Source organism: Bubalus kerabau, chromosome 10 (assembly GCF_029407905.1).
Source record: "Bubalus kerabau isolate K-KA32 ecotype Philippines breed swamp buffalo chromosome 10, PCC_UOA_SB_1v2, whole genome shotgun sequence".
In the NCBI taxonomy this organism is placed as follows: domain Eukaryota; kingdom Metazoa; phylum Chordata; class Mammalia; order Artiodactyla; family Bovidae; genus Bubalus; species Bubalus kerabau.
Window position 1 is genome coordinate 50643865 of NC_073633.1, and position 17945 is coordinate 50661809.

At 37.7% G+C, this 17945-nt stretch overlaps 1 protein-coding gene across 16 annotated transcripts in view; it reads left to right on the forward strand.

Annotated features, from left to right (window-relative positions):
• Window positions 1-17945, forward strand: part of CSNK1G1 (casein kinase 1 gamma 1) — a 153291-nt gene that overhangs the window by 59697 nt on the left and 75649 nt on the right. For all 16 annotated transcript variants that reach the window (XR_008699233.1, XR_008699234.1, XR_008699236.1 and 13 more), the window contains one exon: window positions 13674-13714. Coding sequence is in view for 11 of the 16 variants with exons in the window: in XM_055537676.1 (XP_055393651.1) it covers window positions 13674-13714 (41 nt within the window). In the remaining 5 variants the exon portion in view is untranslated. The remainder of the gene's footprint in view (window positions 1-13673; window positions 13715-17945) is intronic.

A 17945-nucleotide genomic window follows, 5' to 3' on the forward strand; every position in this document is an offset into this window, starting at 1 on the left:
ACAGAGTTGGAACTAGAGCCCACATCTGGGACATCCCAGACGATATGTGTCATGTAGTTTCACCACGTAGTGGTTAAGTGTACAGTTGAAATATTACATGCTTAAAAAGTATAAGGTTTAAAAAGACATAAGAATTAATTCCTAATTCCAAAGGTGATAATCACTGACATTCAGTTTAATTGTACTTCTACCAAGAAAAGAAATAAAAGGTATAAAATGATAGCCAGTTATCTTTTCTTCAGGTATCACTATATAGTTTCTATGTTGGACCAACTTTATTCTTCAGGGATTTTCTGAGAGGTAAGGAGGGAAATTTGAAAGCAGAATTCCAAAGAATAACAACGAGAGATAAGAAAGCCTTCCTCAGTGATCAATGCAAAGAAATAGAAGGAAACAATAGAATGAGAAAGACTAGAGATCTCTTTAAGAAAATTAGAGATGCTAAGGGAACATTTCATGCAAAGGTGGGCTCAATAAAGGGCAGAAATGGTATGTATGGACCTAACAGAAGCAGAAGATATTAAGAAGAGTACACAGAAGAATACACAGAAGAACTGTACAAAATACAAGAATACAGAGAAGAACTGTACAAAAAAGATCTTCACGACTCAGATAATCATGATGGTGTGATCACTCACCTAGAGCCAGACATCCTGGAATGGGAAGTCAAGTGGGCCTTAGGAAGCATCACTACGAACAAAGCTAGTGGAGGTGATGGAATTCTAGTTGAGCTATTTCAAATCCTGAAACATGATGCTGTGAAAGTGCTTCACTCAATATGCCAGCACATTTGGAAAACTCATCAAGTGGCCACAGGACTGGAAAAGATCAGTTTCATTCCAGTCCCAAAGAAAGGCAATGCCAAAGAATGCTCAAACTACTGCACAATTGCATTCATCTCACATGCTAGTAAAATGATGCTCAAAATTCTCCAGGCCAGGCTTCATCAGTAAGTAAACCATGAACTTCCAGATGTTCAAGCTGGTTTTAGAAAAGGCAGAGGAACCAAAGATCAAATTGCCAATATCCGCTGGATCATCAAAAAAACAAGAGAGTTCCAGAAAAACATCTATTTCTGCTTTATTGACTATGCCAAAGCCTTTGACTGGTGTGGACCACCACAAACTGTGGAAAATTCTGAAAGAGATAGGAATACCAGACCATCTGACCTGCCTCCTGAGAAATCTGTATGCAGGTCAGGAAGCAACCGTTAGAACTGGACATGGAACAACAGACTGGCTCCAAATTGGGAAAGGAGTACGTCAAGGCTGTATATTGTCACCCTGCTCATTTAACTTATATGCAGAGCACATCATGAGAAACGCTGGACTGGAAGAAGCACAAGCTGGAATCAAGATTGCCGGGAGAAATATTAATTACCTCACATATGCAGATGCCACCACCCTCATGGCAGAAAGCGAAGAACTAAACAGCCTCTTGATGAAAGTGAAAGAGGAGAGTGAAAAAGTTGGCTTAAAGCTCAAAATTCAGAAAACTAAGATCATGGCATCTGGTCCCATCACTTCATGGCACATCAATGGGGAAACAGTGGCTGACTTTATTTTGGGGGCTCCAAAATCACTGCAGATGGTGACTGCAGCCATGAAATTAAAAAATGCTTGTTCCTTGGGAGAAAAATTATCACCAACCTAGACAGCTTATTAAAAAGCAGAGACATTACTTTGCCAACAAAGGTCTGTCTAGTCAAGGCTATGGCTTTTCCAGTGGTCATGTATGGATGTGAGAGTTGGACTATAAAGAAAGTTGAATGCCAAAGAATTGGTGCTTTTGAACTGTGGTGTTGGAGAAGACTCTTGAGAGTCCCTTGGACTGCAAGGAGATCCAACCAGTCCATCCTAAAGGAGATTAGTCCTGGGTGCTCATTGGAAGGACTAATGTTGAAGCTGAAGCTCCAATACTTGGGCCACCTGATGCAAAGAGCTGACTCATTTGAAAAGAACCTGATGCTGGGAAAGATTGAGAGCGGGAGGAAAAGGGGACGACAGAGGATGAGATGGTTGGATCGCATCACCAACTCAATAGACATGGGTTTGGGTAAACTGTGGGAGTTGGTGATGGACAGGGAGGCGTGGTGTTCTGCAGTCTATGGGGTTGCAAAGAGTCAGACATGTCTGAGCAACTGAGCTGAACTGAACTGAAGGAGGGAAAGCATTGGCTAATTGATTAATAATTTTTCATTTTAATTTTGCAAAGTATATTTTTGAAATTTAGAATAAAATCACTGTGGAGGATATTATTAACGGTGTTCCTTACTCTACCTTTAGCCTTTTATCTGGATAAGGTGCAGTGGGAGCCTGATTTTGATTGGCTGTGGGTCACAGTACAGATTTTGGACTTTGTCTTGTTGGCAATAAAAGAGAAAAGAAAAACTTGGAAGTAATTGCGTGTCATGTTTTCCACCCCCACCAGAGATGATAAATTAATTAGAACTTCTGATCATTTTTCTGTATTGTTTAAAAAAAAAAACACAGAGTGATCGATTTTAATCTAGTGGTGCTGATATCTAAAGGATAAATACAGGAGTTCTCCAGTTTGAATGATAGAAAGCTGAAACAGTAAATGCCTTGTGATTTAAATAATTCTAAATGTTTCTTTGATTAAAAGGTTTTTGCAGGTAGTTTAAGCTGATGCTTGTACTGTGAAACTAAAAGTTAACAGTTTTTGTGTGTGTGTGTGGTTGTTATGCTTCTGTTTCTATTTTATATTATTGATATAAACTACTTCAGAGATGGATGAATCTAAATAATAATTAGATTGTTGGGATTTGAACATCCAGCCTATAAAGAAGTTAATGATCATTCCAGTCTTGAAGCTTGTTTGGATTTTGTTTATTTGGGCTTTATTTTTGTAGACAGAATGGTAACATCACAGAAAATTAGAGCAACTCTTTGCTCAGTTGTGTGTAATTGTGTATATATACATATTCTCTCATATGCATATATGTGGTGGTGGTGGTGGTGGTGCTTTAGTTGCTAAATCGTGTCTGACCCTTGCGACCCCATGGACTGTAGCCTGCCAGCCTCCTCTGTCTATGAGATTCTCCAGGCAAAAATACTGGAGTGGATTGCCATTTCCTTCTCCATACATATATGTACTTTGGTGTAAACAAAGTTGGATATACTTTTGAGATTCTACTTTTTTTTAAATTTATTAAATTCCTATGTGATTTTCATAGTTGTAAATTTAATGGCTATTCTGCTTTTTCAGGTGGACTCCCATAACTGGACTTTGGTTACTTCTAGCTTATTATATGTAAATACTACAAACATTTTCATGAAACTAGATTATTATCGGAAATATAATACATCATCCTCTGTAGCTTGCTAGATGCATTAGTTTTATGTACGGCAGAAAATTTACACATCAATGAAAATGTAATTATCTTTCTACAGTTTTATTCTACTCTAAAATACTCATATTTCAGAACAGAGAAGGCTAAATGTATCATTTTTTCACAAAATCTATGTAGAATATGTTAACATTCATGTACATTAGAGTTATAAATTAATTTGTTGAAGATTTTATCCATGTTGTAGTAAAGCTGCACATGGTGTCATTTTTCCTAACAAGCACCAGCTCTCTGCATCAAAGCTGAGGACTAACACACAAACCAGAACAGATACCTTGGGATCTGTGTACCCCAAAGTTGCGTACTTTAGACATTCAGTCTTAAAGCCTTTGTGTTCTATTTTATATGCATTTCCAACAAGCTTGCTTGTTTGTTGTTGTTGTTGTTAATCTTCCACAGAGTAGAAGCACAGAAGGAAGAGGGAATTACATACATCAAGAAGGGATCACTGACAGGCTGATAGCAAGAGAGGTAGCAAGGTCACAAAGCAGAGCAGTCTGGGCAGAACAGCCTTGTTTACTTGATTGACCCCTAAGGGTGTTGCTCAAGTGGTGTAATATAATTATTATTCATCTTGAGTAGATTGATCAAGGGAAAAAATCATATATTTATGCAAAAATTGTATTGAGGTGTAATTGACATATAATATTAGTTTCAGGTGTAGAACATAATGTTTATTTGTATATATTGGAAAATGATCACCACAGTAAGTCTAGTTAACATAAATCACCACAGATAATTAAAAATTAATTTTTCTTTTGATGAGAATTTATAAGATTTCTTCTTGGTAACTTTAAAAAGATACTATTTATTTATTTATTTATTTATTTATGACTGTGCTGGGTGTTTGTTGCTATGTGCAGACTTTCTCTAGCTGTGGCCAGCAGGGGCTCCTCTCCTGGGGAGAGGGGCTCAAGGGCTTCTCATTGCAGTGGCTTCTGTTGTTGTGGAGCCCTGGGCTCTAGGCGTGCAGGTTTCAGTAGTTGTGATACAGGGGCTTAGTTGCCCCAAGGCATGTGGTATCCTCCCAGACCAGGGATGAAACTGGTGTCCCCTGCATTGCAGGCGGATTCTTTACCATTGGACCACCAGGGAAGTCCCGAGACCTGTCCTCTGATGAAAGAAGCCTTGTAATTTCTTGTGAATCACTTCATTGGAGGCAGAGCGCTTCTTTGTGCATTGTATGGATTGTATGGACATAACTGCATTCCTCAGATGATGGGCATTTTAGTTATTACTACATGTGAATACTCTGTGACCCAGAAATTCCACTCTGGGTATATGCCCGAGAAAATGCATATCTATGCATACCAAAACAAATACGTTCAAGAATGTTCAAACAGAACATTAAGTCATTATACAGACTAATAAACATGAACTACTCCTTCCCCCAATTATTTTAGAAAAGGAAAAGAACAAGCTGTTAATACATGCAACCAAATGAATGACTCTAAAATTAATGTTCAGAAAAAACAGACACAAGTGGTTACTATATGATTTCAGTAATACATGTTCAAAATAGGCAAAACTAATTTCTTGCAACTGGGTAGTAGTGAATGAGGATTATTGATTGGGAAGAAGCACACGAAAGCCTACTGGAGTGCTGAAAATGTTCTCTCACTGGATGGTTACGTAGGTATATGCGTGCCCAGTTGTGTCCAGCTGTTTGCAACCCCATGGAGTGTAGCCTGCCAGGCTCCTCTGTCCATGGAATTTTCCAGGTAGGTCTACTGGAGTGGGGTGCCACTTCCTTCTCCAGAGGATATTCCCAACCCAGGGAACAAACCTCGGTCTTCTGCATTGGCAGGTGGATTCTTTACCATTGTGCCACCTGGGAAGCCCAGATATATGTATGGATATGTATAAATTCACTAAACTGTACATTTTACACTTGCATATTCCATGTAAATTATACCTCAATTAAAAATAATAAATATAAAAATTAGGGGGTATCAATTGTACAAGAGTTATTACATTTGGTTTTAGATATTAACAGTATGTGTTAGTGACCCTCACACAGCTTTCCACTATTCCTCAAGAGGAGCTGCTTCACAATCACTGGCCCTAAACAAAGAAGAAAAAGTATACGCCAGACTTCAGAAAGTTGTCCAAGTAGTTAATAATAAAGAAAGACATAAAAAAAAAAAAACAGTTGACATTGCTCCTATTAATGTAATTACTATCATTACAGTGAGAAAGAAATTGACATAGGTGAATCACTGGGATTTGTGAAGTTTTCAGATCTTTGGCTTCTCCAATTTGTGCATTAGCTGAGTGCCTAATTGTAAATACTCTACTACTCCCACAACTTCATTAATATATTTCTCTCCTCTTAAAACTTGCATTATCATCTAGAATGGAGGTCTGTATTCTTCTTGGCAGAAAAATATTAATAAAATATTGGACCATTTTTGCCTACAGGTTCAAGTCATTGACAATCCATGGTTTCAGTTCTTCTGGAATCAGTTGCTTTAACTATGTTCATTATTGTGGTTTTTTCACTTTTAGCCCATTTTGTTTCTTCAGTGACCATTTGGACTTCTCTTCCTGAATGGCTGAAATGTCTGACTAGGTACTATAACCTCAATATCCACAGGTCTCTGTTTGGCCTTTTAGTTTTTCACATTTATGTTGCATATTTTCAAATAGCAAGTAATCCATCTATTCTCAAGAATATTTCAAGTCTGTAGGTGAGCTGTAATCAAATATTTACTGATGAGATAATATAACAACTGGGATTTGCTTCAAAATCATTTCATTATTGAAACTAGGTGTAGTTATATGGGGAAATCATTATATAACTTTGAGATTTTGCATGATAAAAATTTTAAAAGCTGAAGTACTTCATTATTTTTCTGCAGTAGAGTATCATGCTTTCTGGAGTGATTCATTCCAGTTTTTTTGTTTTTTTTCCCTCACCACTATAATGTAGAAAGTTTTACTCACGTGCTTAGCAAAGCATAACCTCTATACGTACTTTATAGGCTCACCCTCTTGAGATGGAGTACAGGTACTTCTTTGACTCCATTTATCAATTTCTTGAGGAAATCCTCAATTTTCTTGAGGATTTTTCTAACAGATTGATCAGAATAGACTATCATGTTGAATAGTTTAGAAAAGCCATAAGAGCTAGTTGAGTCACTGACTTAACCTTTATATCTCAAAATGGAATAATGGAAGCTGCTTTTCAGAAGGTTTTTATTGATGGCTGTTATTTTTTAACTTACACTAAAAAACACATATATTGTGATCTAATATATGCACAATATTTGTGTGTGTCTGAAGCAAAAGTTTATGAAATAATACACTTTACTAAGTGTGATGTAAACTATCTTTCTTTAAAGAATATGTTAGGACGCACTGAATTTATTTATTTCACACTCCTCTATTGATCATATTCTGCAGTTTAGAAAACATTTTAATGTTGTCTAAAACAGACATGTCTTACATATTAATAGTAAACATAATAGTAAACATGCTCTATACCATTACTAGTGGTGTTAAGCAAGATTTAATAAGTTTTTTTTTTATAATAAACTACTTGCTGGTATTGACAAGTAATCCCTTCAGAAAACTTGGCACAAGAAAGAATAACCATTGCTGTTAACTGCTAACCATTGGGAAATATTTCCAAAGAATATTTTAATAAACTAGTAGAATTAAATTAGTAAAAATAATAAAGACCTCTGGCTTTTTTTTTTTTTTTTTTTTAAGTTGTAGGGTTTGTTACCATCTACCCCTGATCATGCTGCTTGTTTAAAGCGATGCTATCTGGATGGCGGAGGCTATAGGCCAGTCTCTGCCCTAAACAGACATGGTAACCAACCTGAGTTACACAAAGGTGGTTTCTTATTTTAACTACTAATTAGCTCAAATTCGTTTGACTTGATTTTTTTTTTTTAACAAGTTCGAGGTAATAATTTATAAATGCACTGCTTTTACTTTTGGGCAAGAAAATCTGACAGCTGGAGATCTAACCAAACTGGGAACCCGAGGCTTGTTATGTTCCTTTATCATTGTGACTCTGAGAGCTGAGACCTGCTGGTTCTTTGAAAGTGCTGTGTCTGACAGAGCTTATGATAAATGTTATCTCTGTAGGTGGCTTACTGAAACAGGAAGTCTTCATGCAGTGGATTTTATGGGTAGCTTCACATCTAGGACTGCTGCTTCAAAAGAACCGAGTTTGGATGGAAAGCTCCCAAACTACTATGTAATGCAGTTTCTTTTACACTAACAATAAAAGAACCCGTAACCAGGAAGTGACCTGGGGAAGTGTTGTGGGTTTTGTGCAGCCACTAAAACCTTTGGCTGCTCGGGATTATGCCATCTCACCAGTGGTGTTTTTCTGTTCATTAAACCGCCTGCCTACCTCAGTTATTCATATATCATTCATGTATTGATATGTAGATAATTACATATATATATACTTTTTTAAGCTGAAGCATTTTAAGTGGGCAGGATTGTAAGCCTCTGTCTTTGTGATTCGGAGAAGGCAATGGCACCCCACTCCAGTACTCTTGCCTGGAAAATCCCATGGATGGAAGAGCCTGGTGGCCTGCAGTCCATAGGGTCGCTAAGAGTCGGACTCGACTGAGCGACTTCACTTTCACTTTAAACTTTCATGCATTGGAGAAGGAAATGGCAACCCACTCCAGTGTTCTTGCCTGGAGAATCCCAGGGACGGGGGAGCCTGGTAGGCTGCTGTCTATGGGGTCGCACAGAGCCGGACACGACTGAAGCGACTTAGCAGCAGCAGCAGCAGCAGCAGTCTTTGTGATTAAATTCTTTCAGAACAAAATTTTTGTATATCATCGAGTGGCTTAGTGTTTGTCTAGCCTTCCACTTGACTGTGTTTTGTGTTGACCTCTTCAGTCTTTTATTTTTTATATTTTTGGCTTCTCCATGTGGCTTGCGGGATCTTAGTTCGAGGACCAGGGATTGAACCTGGGCCATGACAGTGAAAGCACCAAGTCCTAATCGTCAGACCTCCAGAGAATTCCCATGACCCAAGCAGGCAGTGATAGTGGTAAAGAACCTGCCTGCCAGTTCAGGAGACACAAGAGACGTGGATGGGTTCGATCCATAGGTTGGGAACATTCTGTGGAGTAGGGCACAGCAACCCACTCCAGTAATTTTGCCTGGAGAATCTCATGGACAGAGGAGCCCTGCAGGCTACAGTCCTTGAGTCACAAAGAGTCAAACTGAAGCAACTCCTCATGCACACACTTCAGTCTTAATGATGCCCCCTGGCAAACTAATTCTTTTGAATGATGCATAGCTCAGGAGAATTACCTAGTCACTTCCAGGGCCTCTTAGGAATAAAGATAATCACTTTGTAAGAGGGTGATGTGTTCAATTTTTTTGTTTTTGTTTTTTTTGAATAAGTAGAGAAAGTAAACAAAACAAAAGCAAGACTAGCATTCTGTGAAATATCAGCTGTCATGTTTGGTGTTACATAGCCTGTCATTTATTGTACTTCTCTGATTATATTCCTTTATACAGATACAGAAATTGAAGCTGAGAGGTGTTTTGTGATTTGTCTGTTTCTTTTGCGTTTAACGAGAACTTGGAGGAAGGCACTGTGATAGAGATGAATATTGCTTACCATCCTGGTTTTCTCTCTGTTGTCCTCTAATTAGAGTATCAACTTTCACCTTTCTCTTTTCCCTCTCTCTCATGTTTATATCAGAGAAGGCAACGGCACCCCACTCCAGTACTCTTGCCTGGAAAATCCATGAACGGAGGAGCCTGGTAGGCTGCAGTCCATGGGGTCGCTAAGAGTTGGACACGACCGAGCAACTTCACTTTCACTTTTCACTTTCGTGCATTGGAGACGGAAATGGCAACCCACTCCAGTGTTCTTGCCTGGGGAATCCCAGGGACAGGGGAGCCTGGTGGGCTGCCGTCTATGGGGTTGCACAGAGTTGGACAATACTCAAGCGATTTAGCAGCAGCAGCAGCAAGTTTATATGTAATCCAAAGGTTGCTAGTTTTTTCTTAAATGGTTATTTATAACCATTCAAGGAGGTAGGTAGCGGGGGGAGTTCAAGAGGGAGGGGACATATGTATACCTATGGCTGAGTCATGTTGATGTTTGGCAGAAACCAGCACAATTCTGTAAAGCAATTATCCTTCCATTAAAAAAATAAATAAATAAAAATCCTTTTTCTAAATATACTTTATAAAATTAAGTAAGCACTCAGCTACCTTGATTATAAATCCTATTTTTTAAACTTATCTTCCAGGAATTATTGCATCATACCTACAATAATAATAGAAGTAATAAAAATTAGGTTTACCTAGCATCTTGTAGTTTATAATATACTTTCATATGTTCTAACTCTTGTTATCCTTATAATCATACTGTGTGGTAAATGTTATTCTTTAAGTATTCTACTGTAAAAACTTCCTATTCATTTTCTTTGTAGGTGTTCTTCTCTCTTTTATCTAATAGATTAATATTTTAAAAATATAGCTTTCACTATTATACATTTCCTCTTAGCACAAAGATTTTTGGTGATTTCACAGCAAGCCAAATAATGAAGTCAAAACTACTGTATTCGTATTTAGAATTATCCATAATCTGATTCTAAACAAGCTTTTATATTTGTGTGTGTGTATATATATATATATATATATATATAAACTTTCTCAGAAGACTCTTCTGCGTATCAAGTCAATTTGGTTCACTTTAGCAAGTATCTCTTACCTACTATATATCAGATCTTTGTTGTTAGGGATAAAAAGATGAGTGGAATATTCTTGTTCTTAGGAAACTCACTGCCGAGTGGAGGTAAAAATATACATGCATTAGTAATTATAATATATGTGTTATTTTAAGGTAGCTGAGTGCTGCCTTAATTTTATAAAGTATATTTAGAAAAAGGATTTTTATTTATTTATTTTTTTAATGGAAGGATAATTGCTTTACAGAATTGTGTTGGTTTCTGCCAAACATCAACATGACTCAGCCATAGGTATACATATGTCCCCTCCCTCTTGAACTTCCCCCCAACCTGCCTCCCAACCCCACCCTTCTAGGTTCTTACAGAGCCCCAGTTTGAGTTCCCTGAGTCATTCAACAAATTCCCATCGGCTGTCTGTTTTACATATGGTAATGTAAGTTTTCCTGTTACTCTTTCCATGCATCTCACCCTCTCCTTCCTCCCCGTGCCGCCCCCACCATGTCCATAAGTCTGTTCTCTGTGTCTGTCTCCAATGCTGCCCTGCAGATAGGTTTATCACTACCACCTTTCTATAGTCCATATATATGTGTTAGTATACAATATTTGTTTTTCTCTTTCTGACTGACTTCACTCTGTATAATAGGCTCTAGGTTCATCCACCTCATTAGAACTGACTCAGATGCATTCCATTTTATGGCTGAGTAATAGTCCATATATACCACAGCTTCTTTATCCACTCATCTGTCAATGGATATCTAGGTTGCTTCCATGTTCTAGCTATTGTAAATAGTGCTGCAATGACCTTTGGGGTACATGTATCTTTTTCAATTCTGGTTTCCTCCGGGTATATGCCTACAAGTGGGATTGCTGGGTCGTATGGTGGTTTTATACCTAGTTTTTGAAAGAAATCTCCATACTCTCTTCCATAGTGACTGTATCAGTTTACACAGAAAAGGGATTTTTTTTAAAGGTATAGAAGCCACAGGGAACAGCAACAACAACAAAAAAATGGGAAAGAAGATTAAAAATAGATGAGAAATGGTACCAGAATTGTAGAAGCTAGAAAGCAGTTGTAACCAACTTAGCATTCTGGAGAAAGCTGAATGATTTGAAGGGTAGGCCAGTTTGTAACATATAAACACCAGATATGTTCAAGAATTGAAGACATTTGGAAATTTCAGAAAGTTGGGATGCAGAAGGAGCTAAAAACAAGAAGAGTAGTTGCAAGTCCATATGTATTTTGGGGCTTCCCCAGTGGTTCAGCAGTAAAGAATCCTGCAATGCAGGAGACTCAGGTTTGATCCCTGGGTTGGAAAGATCTGCTGGAGGAGGAAATGGCAACCCACTCCAGTATTTTTGCCTGGAGAATCCCATGGACAGAGGAGCCTGGCAGGCTACAGTGCATGGGGTCGCAAAGAGTCGGACACGACTGCAGTGACTGAGCGCGCACACACACACATACGTATATACACGTACGTACATGTTTGGAGCAGTTACATCGCCACATCCCCTCCTTCCCTGGCCTCACCTGGCAGCTACTCTTTTCCACCTTCACAGGAGTTCGAAAGGTCACACTGTGGAAAGTAAACAACTGTGAAAACTGGACTGCCCAACTGAACACAGGGAAGATGAGGAAAAGATTCCTCACTGATTGGTGAGGCCTCCTAGACTGTGGAATAAGCAGATCTATTAGCTCTTGCCTTTTTTTTTTTTTTTTAAGGAAACTTCATGATTTCTATAATATAGCAAGTTTGTTTAAGTATTTAAAAAAAAAAAAAAAGATTTTCCCCAAATCTTCAAAAAAAATGAGGATTTAGGAAAAGTATGCCCACCTCAGAATAAGAAGCTGGCTTTCCAGGTTATTCACACTCTGTCTGTAGTGGATTTTTCTGGCTTTGTTTCTCACCATTCTCCCCTGTATACTTGGCTTCTTTCATATGGGCCCACTCAGTTGATCACGTTCTCTGCATTTCCCGTCGTTTCTCCACCTCGCTATTAGCATTGTTTTAGAGAAATGCCTTTTATCCTCTCCTGCTTGTTCTCAGTGACGCCTCAAGAGCCACTTACGGCCCAGATGCTTTACTCTCCCTTATCTGCGTCATCTACTGACTTGTTCATGTTTCCTTTTTAACCTTATCACTTTATGTGATTTATTTAATAAACTTTGACCCATGTGCAAGGTCTTGTGTGAGGATCCAGAGTACAGTCTCTGAATGGTAACCTGTGAATCCTCTTTTAATGTTGTTTGCAGACAAAAATTACTCCTAAGTCCATGTACTCTTCTCCACATAAAGGTGCTGGGAAAACTGATGACAGTATTAAAAGTATAACAGTGTAGTTTGCAAAGGGCCATCTATTGTCTAGAGCTTGTTAAAAATAACCAGTATTGTAAGCAGCCTTATGTTCCCCAAATGTAAGGTTTTTATTATCAAAATAATCTATTATATAAAATTGGAAAGTTATTTAATACCTTAGTGTACATCTTTTTGTGTCCTTTTCTATGCATATATTCAACTATGTATGTATATAAAGATAACATTTACCTCTGTGTATTACATAAAAAATAGTCATATTGTACATACCTACAACTTTTAGTCAAGGTTTTGAGTATCTAAATACGCAGAACATGATGTTAAGCACCACAGGACATTGACAGAACCATTAAATAAAATCGCTACTCTCAAGATATTTGTAGTCTAGCTGACTAAGATGGGACAAAAATAAGAAGCAGTGGCTGAGCTATATGGTATATACTAAGCGCTCAGAAGGAGTTCACATTAGCCTCCAAGGATCAGTGGAGTTGAAGTGAAGGTAGAGGTGAAGGTAGCTAAGTACCCGGCATGTAATGTGGGTTTAACCAACTGGTGGTTGTTGCTCTTATACTCATCCTAGGTTCTGACTCTAGGTATCTAGTATAGAAGAATATGGATTCCATTTCTACAGGTAGAGAAGTTGAGAGGGAAACGGGTTAAGCCTTCAGGAAGAACTTTGAGTTGTTTCAGTCTTGTCCGGGTGGAGAGCTGTGGCTGTGCACAGGTAAAGATGTAGAGCTAGAGTGCTGGTGAAGGGTCAGCACAGCTTTGAGAATCCTCTACTAAGAGACAGCAGATGAGTCTTACACAGAGAGAGTCAGGCTGTAATAGGTTTTATTTCACACTGTCCTTTATGCCAACTAAGGTTGACACTAAATACCATGACAAAAAAATATAAAAGCCTTATTTGTCAGTGAGTTAGAAATATGAGGGTTTGTGTTTATTGTGACAAGAATTAAAATCTCTCCATCTTTGTAATTCTGGCGACTCTCCTTCTTGAGTTGCCTCGTGACTCAATAGTTGGGAAATACTAAATAACAAAATGTGCATGTGACAGAGAGATTTGTTTTCTTTAAAATAAAAGATTCTCATGTCTAACTTAAATTTTCAAATTCTCAAGCTGTTTTTGTTCTTGTCCTGCTGGGTCTCATTATCTCTGTTTGGCCTTTCACTTACAAATCATGTTTCGTATATGTGAACAGCATTGGGAATGTGACCTTTCTCATGACCCTGTAAGCTAAGATTTTGTTTTGCATTTCCCAGAATAAATGTCACTAAAACATATACATTCTGCTTTTCCCCTAGGTAAAAATCTCTACACCAATGAATATGTAGCTATCAAACTGGTGAGTAGAATCTGTATTTGTGGTAATTATGTTTTAGTGCTCTCACCCTTCACATATCTTTTCACAGGAAATAATTGTAAGTGTTCATAAAAATGCTAATTTTTTCCTTGCATATAATACCACACAGTCATTTCCTTCTAATATATATAGTGTTACAGTGATGAATCACTGTATACTGAGAAACACTGTGCAGTTAGAAGATGCTAACTATAGTGTTAGCAATGATGAATCCAAAAAGTTAATTAAAAATAGCTAGAAGGAAAAAAAATCCTAGTAATTTCTGTAAACTTTCTACCTTTCACTGTGCTATTTTTATTTAACATTTTCTTATTCCTAAATATGACTGATCCATTTAAAAAATATAAGATATTTATCAGTATACTTCCAAACCCGATCATCTAATCATTGCCTTAAAAAGATGTCAAACGTGGAAAACACATCATGTGCTCAGGTTTGAAGCAAAGAGTTCAGTTATTTTTGTCAGTGCTAATCTTATTAATAATTAATATAGTCATTGAAAATAACATCCTGTTAAAGAATAATTCTGTTGTTTTTAAGGGTTAATATTTTTAGAAGAGACAGTTCTTTAGCCTGTATTTAGTGAAAGTGAAGTCTCTCAGTCGTGCCCGACTCTTTGCGACCCCATGGACAGTAGCCTGCACCAAGCCCCTCCGTCCATGGGATTTTCAAGGCAAGAGTACTGGAGTGGGTTGCCATTTCCTTTTCCATGAGCCTGTATTTAAGACTGATACAGACCACTTCTAGCCATATGAAATGCTTTGTATAACTAGTTTCTATATAAATAGAAAGCTGTATAAATATTGTCCTTCTAATAAATCCTAGTATGTTTCCCAGGATCTGCAGGTGGTTTGGCACTCTTGGTTGGAAGGCAGAGGCATTAATAGTCGAAGGAAGTATCTTGTGGTAATCACTGTTTGTTTGGTTTTTTTCTAATGAATTGCACCTACCACAGCCACACTTGTTTTGTGGTTGGTCCTTTTCTCTCCTTAAGTTTGTTTGTGGAGGAGTTGGAGCTGTCCTAGGAGGAACTAATAGTCATCAGAGTAGTTTCTCTACAAAAGGTGGACAGGGAGCAGGTCTGAGAGCAGGTAGCTGCTAGGGAACCAAGTATTTTCTTTTGTTTGTTGACTTGGAACTTTTGTTGGCAAAATGGGAGGAGGAAGAGAAATAATGTGTGTAACAATGCAGACCAGATATTTTCCTCAGATTGAGTATCAAAGGATTAGCCATTATATTTTTACTTACAGGAATTTATTCTGTAAAAGTATTCTCTAGTTCATTTCATTTTTTTACTTTTTCTGTTTTATTATTTTGGTAAGTTGAAATAATTTTGATTCTTTGGAACTAGTAATAGGAAGAAGCAGCCCCCTAAAACACTTTAAAATGTTGCCTCAGTATGTATGTTTATAATTGTCCCCTTACTTATCAAGACTTTTGGTAGGCGCAGCTTTTTCTATCTAGCTTTTTCTAGATTTCTCCTTCTCAGCTCATACTAGTTAGCCTGTTTAGATAAGCTTGCATAACACATATTATTGACATGACTGACCATTGCATTTCACTTACATTTTATTAAAGTTTTATTCTTCATATGGCCAAGAGTTTAAGCCAAATAAGACTTCATGTTATTTGCTATGATGTGGCCAGTCCCTCACTTCTCTTTCAAATAAATCTTAAATAAAGGCTTTTTAAAAGATACTCAGTCTTGTCTGTGGGCCTCCTCTCTTGCTCTGGGGCTGTGTTCTCTGTGGGAGATATGATGGCAGTAATTGAGCTCTCTTCACTGTAACAGCAAAATTTGCCTTAAGCATTACAATCTTACCAGGTAGCCGTCTGCTGTTGGTTTAGGGTTTCACGCAGGCATGTGTGCTCCAGAACAACCGTGATTCTGGCAGATAGCCAGCCCTCTATAGAGATGTCATCAGCATCTCACACAGAAATACAAGAAAGTCGTGCTCGTGGTGCTTCAGATCGACTTTGTTTGAATCTTCCTTGTAGGCTCCCGTTTCTTAGATTTCTAGGAACAGTTTTTAAAAAATCAGATACAGTGTAAACAAACTTGTGTAATGAACCCCTCCTTTACCCCTATCAACGGAGGTTTCTGGAGTTCTTTTTGACAGGGGTTTTCTAACAGTTGTTTAACAAGTTTTCTCTCTATGCTGCTAATCCCACTGCCTTTCACAATCTGGAGATTGTTTGCAGTATCCTTTATTCATAGTGCTTTCAGAAGAGCACTTGATGCTCCAGTTGGCTGAGCAGGCTACAAGTATGTGCTGAAGGGGTTGGCTGAAGGGTGTAAATCCTTCTGTCTGTGATAAAAACCCACTCATGTCTGAATATATGTGATGTGGACACCCCCTTTCAGCTCTGGAACTCTAAAGAGTTACTGCTCTTTTTAATCTGTTAACTTACTTTTCCAAGATCAGGTTGAATATTTCCTATTAATGTTTCCAGTATAAAGTTTGGGAGTATTATGTTTGAAGAAGGAGCTATGTTTTTTAAAATTCATTGACTCTTGTGGTTTGTCAAAATTCAAGACTGTTTCTGCAGAAAGAACACTCCTGTTTCTAGTGTTTAGATCAACCTCTGGTCCCATACCAATTTGTCATCACTGATTCTCTTGGTTTCTTATAAATTATTAATGATTTTGCTAAAAGACAAATTCTGTGATTGGCTGCTTTGGTGGTGATATATTAGAAGATCTAAAACTGAATGGACACTCTATCTGAAGAGATAAATGAATAAGGAATACTGTGATTCTATAGTATAATTAGTCTTCTGTACATTTTTTGGGACCACAGGAATCTTGAGAAACTCGAAGTTCAGCTCTGATGCTTCCTGATTTTGCAATCAAAGAAGTGTATGAGTTCTTTCGCAGAGCTCCTTAGGGCTTTGAAATATTCCAGTCTACCTGAATTGATTTAGATAAAGCTTTCTTAGAAGCAAAGGAATAGACTAGATAACCTCAAGGAAAGGTCTGAATTCTGTAATTTATGAAGTCTATATTGTTCTAAAAATGCAGAAAACTTCAGGTGGATTCAGGAAGAGCCTTCAAAGGTGATCAAAGAACTTAAAAATAGGGCCAGTGAGGAAAGTTTAAAAAATTTGAAATTACTTTGCCTGAATAAAGTAAGTCTAGGAAATGATTGAAGAGCTTTGTTGTTTGAAGATAGCTGTTACAGTATTCACAGGTTAGTCAGGAGCTGTCTTATCTTTGTTAGTGAGGACATAGGAGAAATAGGCTGAAGTTTCAGTGTTGGCGATGACAGTTACATATAAAGATCTTGTTAGACACGAGTGTGAATTATCAAGGGAAGCTAAGGAACTCTCCTTTGAGCCTATCTTAAAAATAGAACAAGTAATCATTCAATGAGGAGAGGACAGTTTTTTTCAGCAAATGGCATTGAGGTAACTGGAGATCCACATGCAGTGAAGTGAGACCCTTTACGTCATACACCAGGATTAATGTATGGATCAAAGAAACATAACAGCCAAAACTATAAATTTCTTGGAAGAAAGCTTAGGGGGAAAGCTTCATAGCATTCGATTTGGCAATTATTTTTTGGATGTAACACAAAAAGCATAAGCAAGAAAAGATAGGTTGGACTTTATCAAAATTAAAAACTTGTGCATCAGAAGACTCTGAACAGAGTGAAAAGAGAACCCATGGAATGGGAAAAAATATTTGAAAATTATATAAGGAATTGGTTCTCGAATTAACCATTTTTAGTTGTACAGTTCATTGACATTAAGTATATTCACATTGGTGTGCTCCCATCACTATCATCCGTCTCTGAATTTTTTTTTCACCTTCCTTAACTAAAATTCTGTGCTCATTAAACACCAGCAGCATTCCCCACCCCTCCCCCACCACACTCCTGGCAACTGCCATTCAACTTTCTGTCTATGAATTTGACTACTCTAGGTACCTTAGGTAGAAGCATTCAGCGTTTGTCCTTTTGCATTTGGCTTACTTCACTTAGCATGGTGTCCCCAAGTTTCATCCATTTTGTAGCATGTGTCAGAACGGCTTACCTTTTTATGGCTGAATAATATGCCATCACACGTATGGAACAAAATGTAACCACATTTTATTTATCCATCCATTTGTTGATAGATATTTGGGTTGCTTTCACCTTTTGCCTCTTGTGAATTATATTACAATGAACATGGGTCTACAAATACCAGTTTGAGTCAGCATTTTCAATTCTTT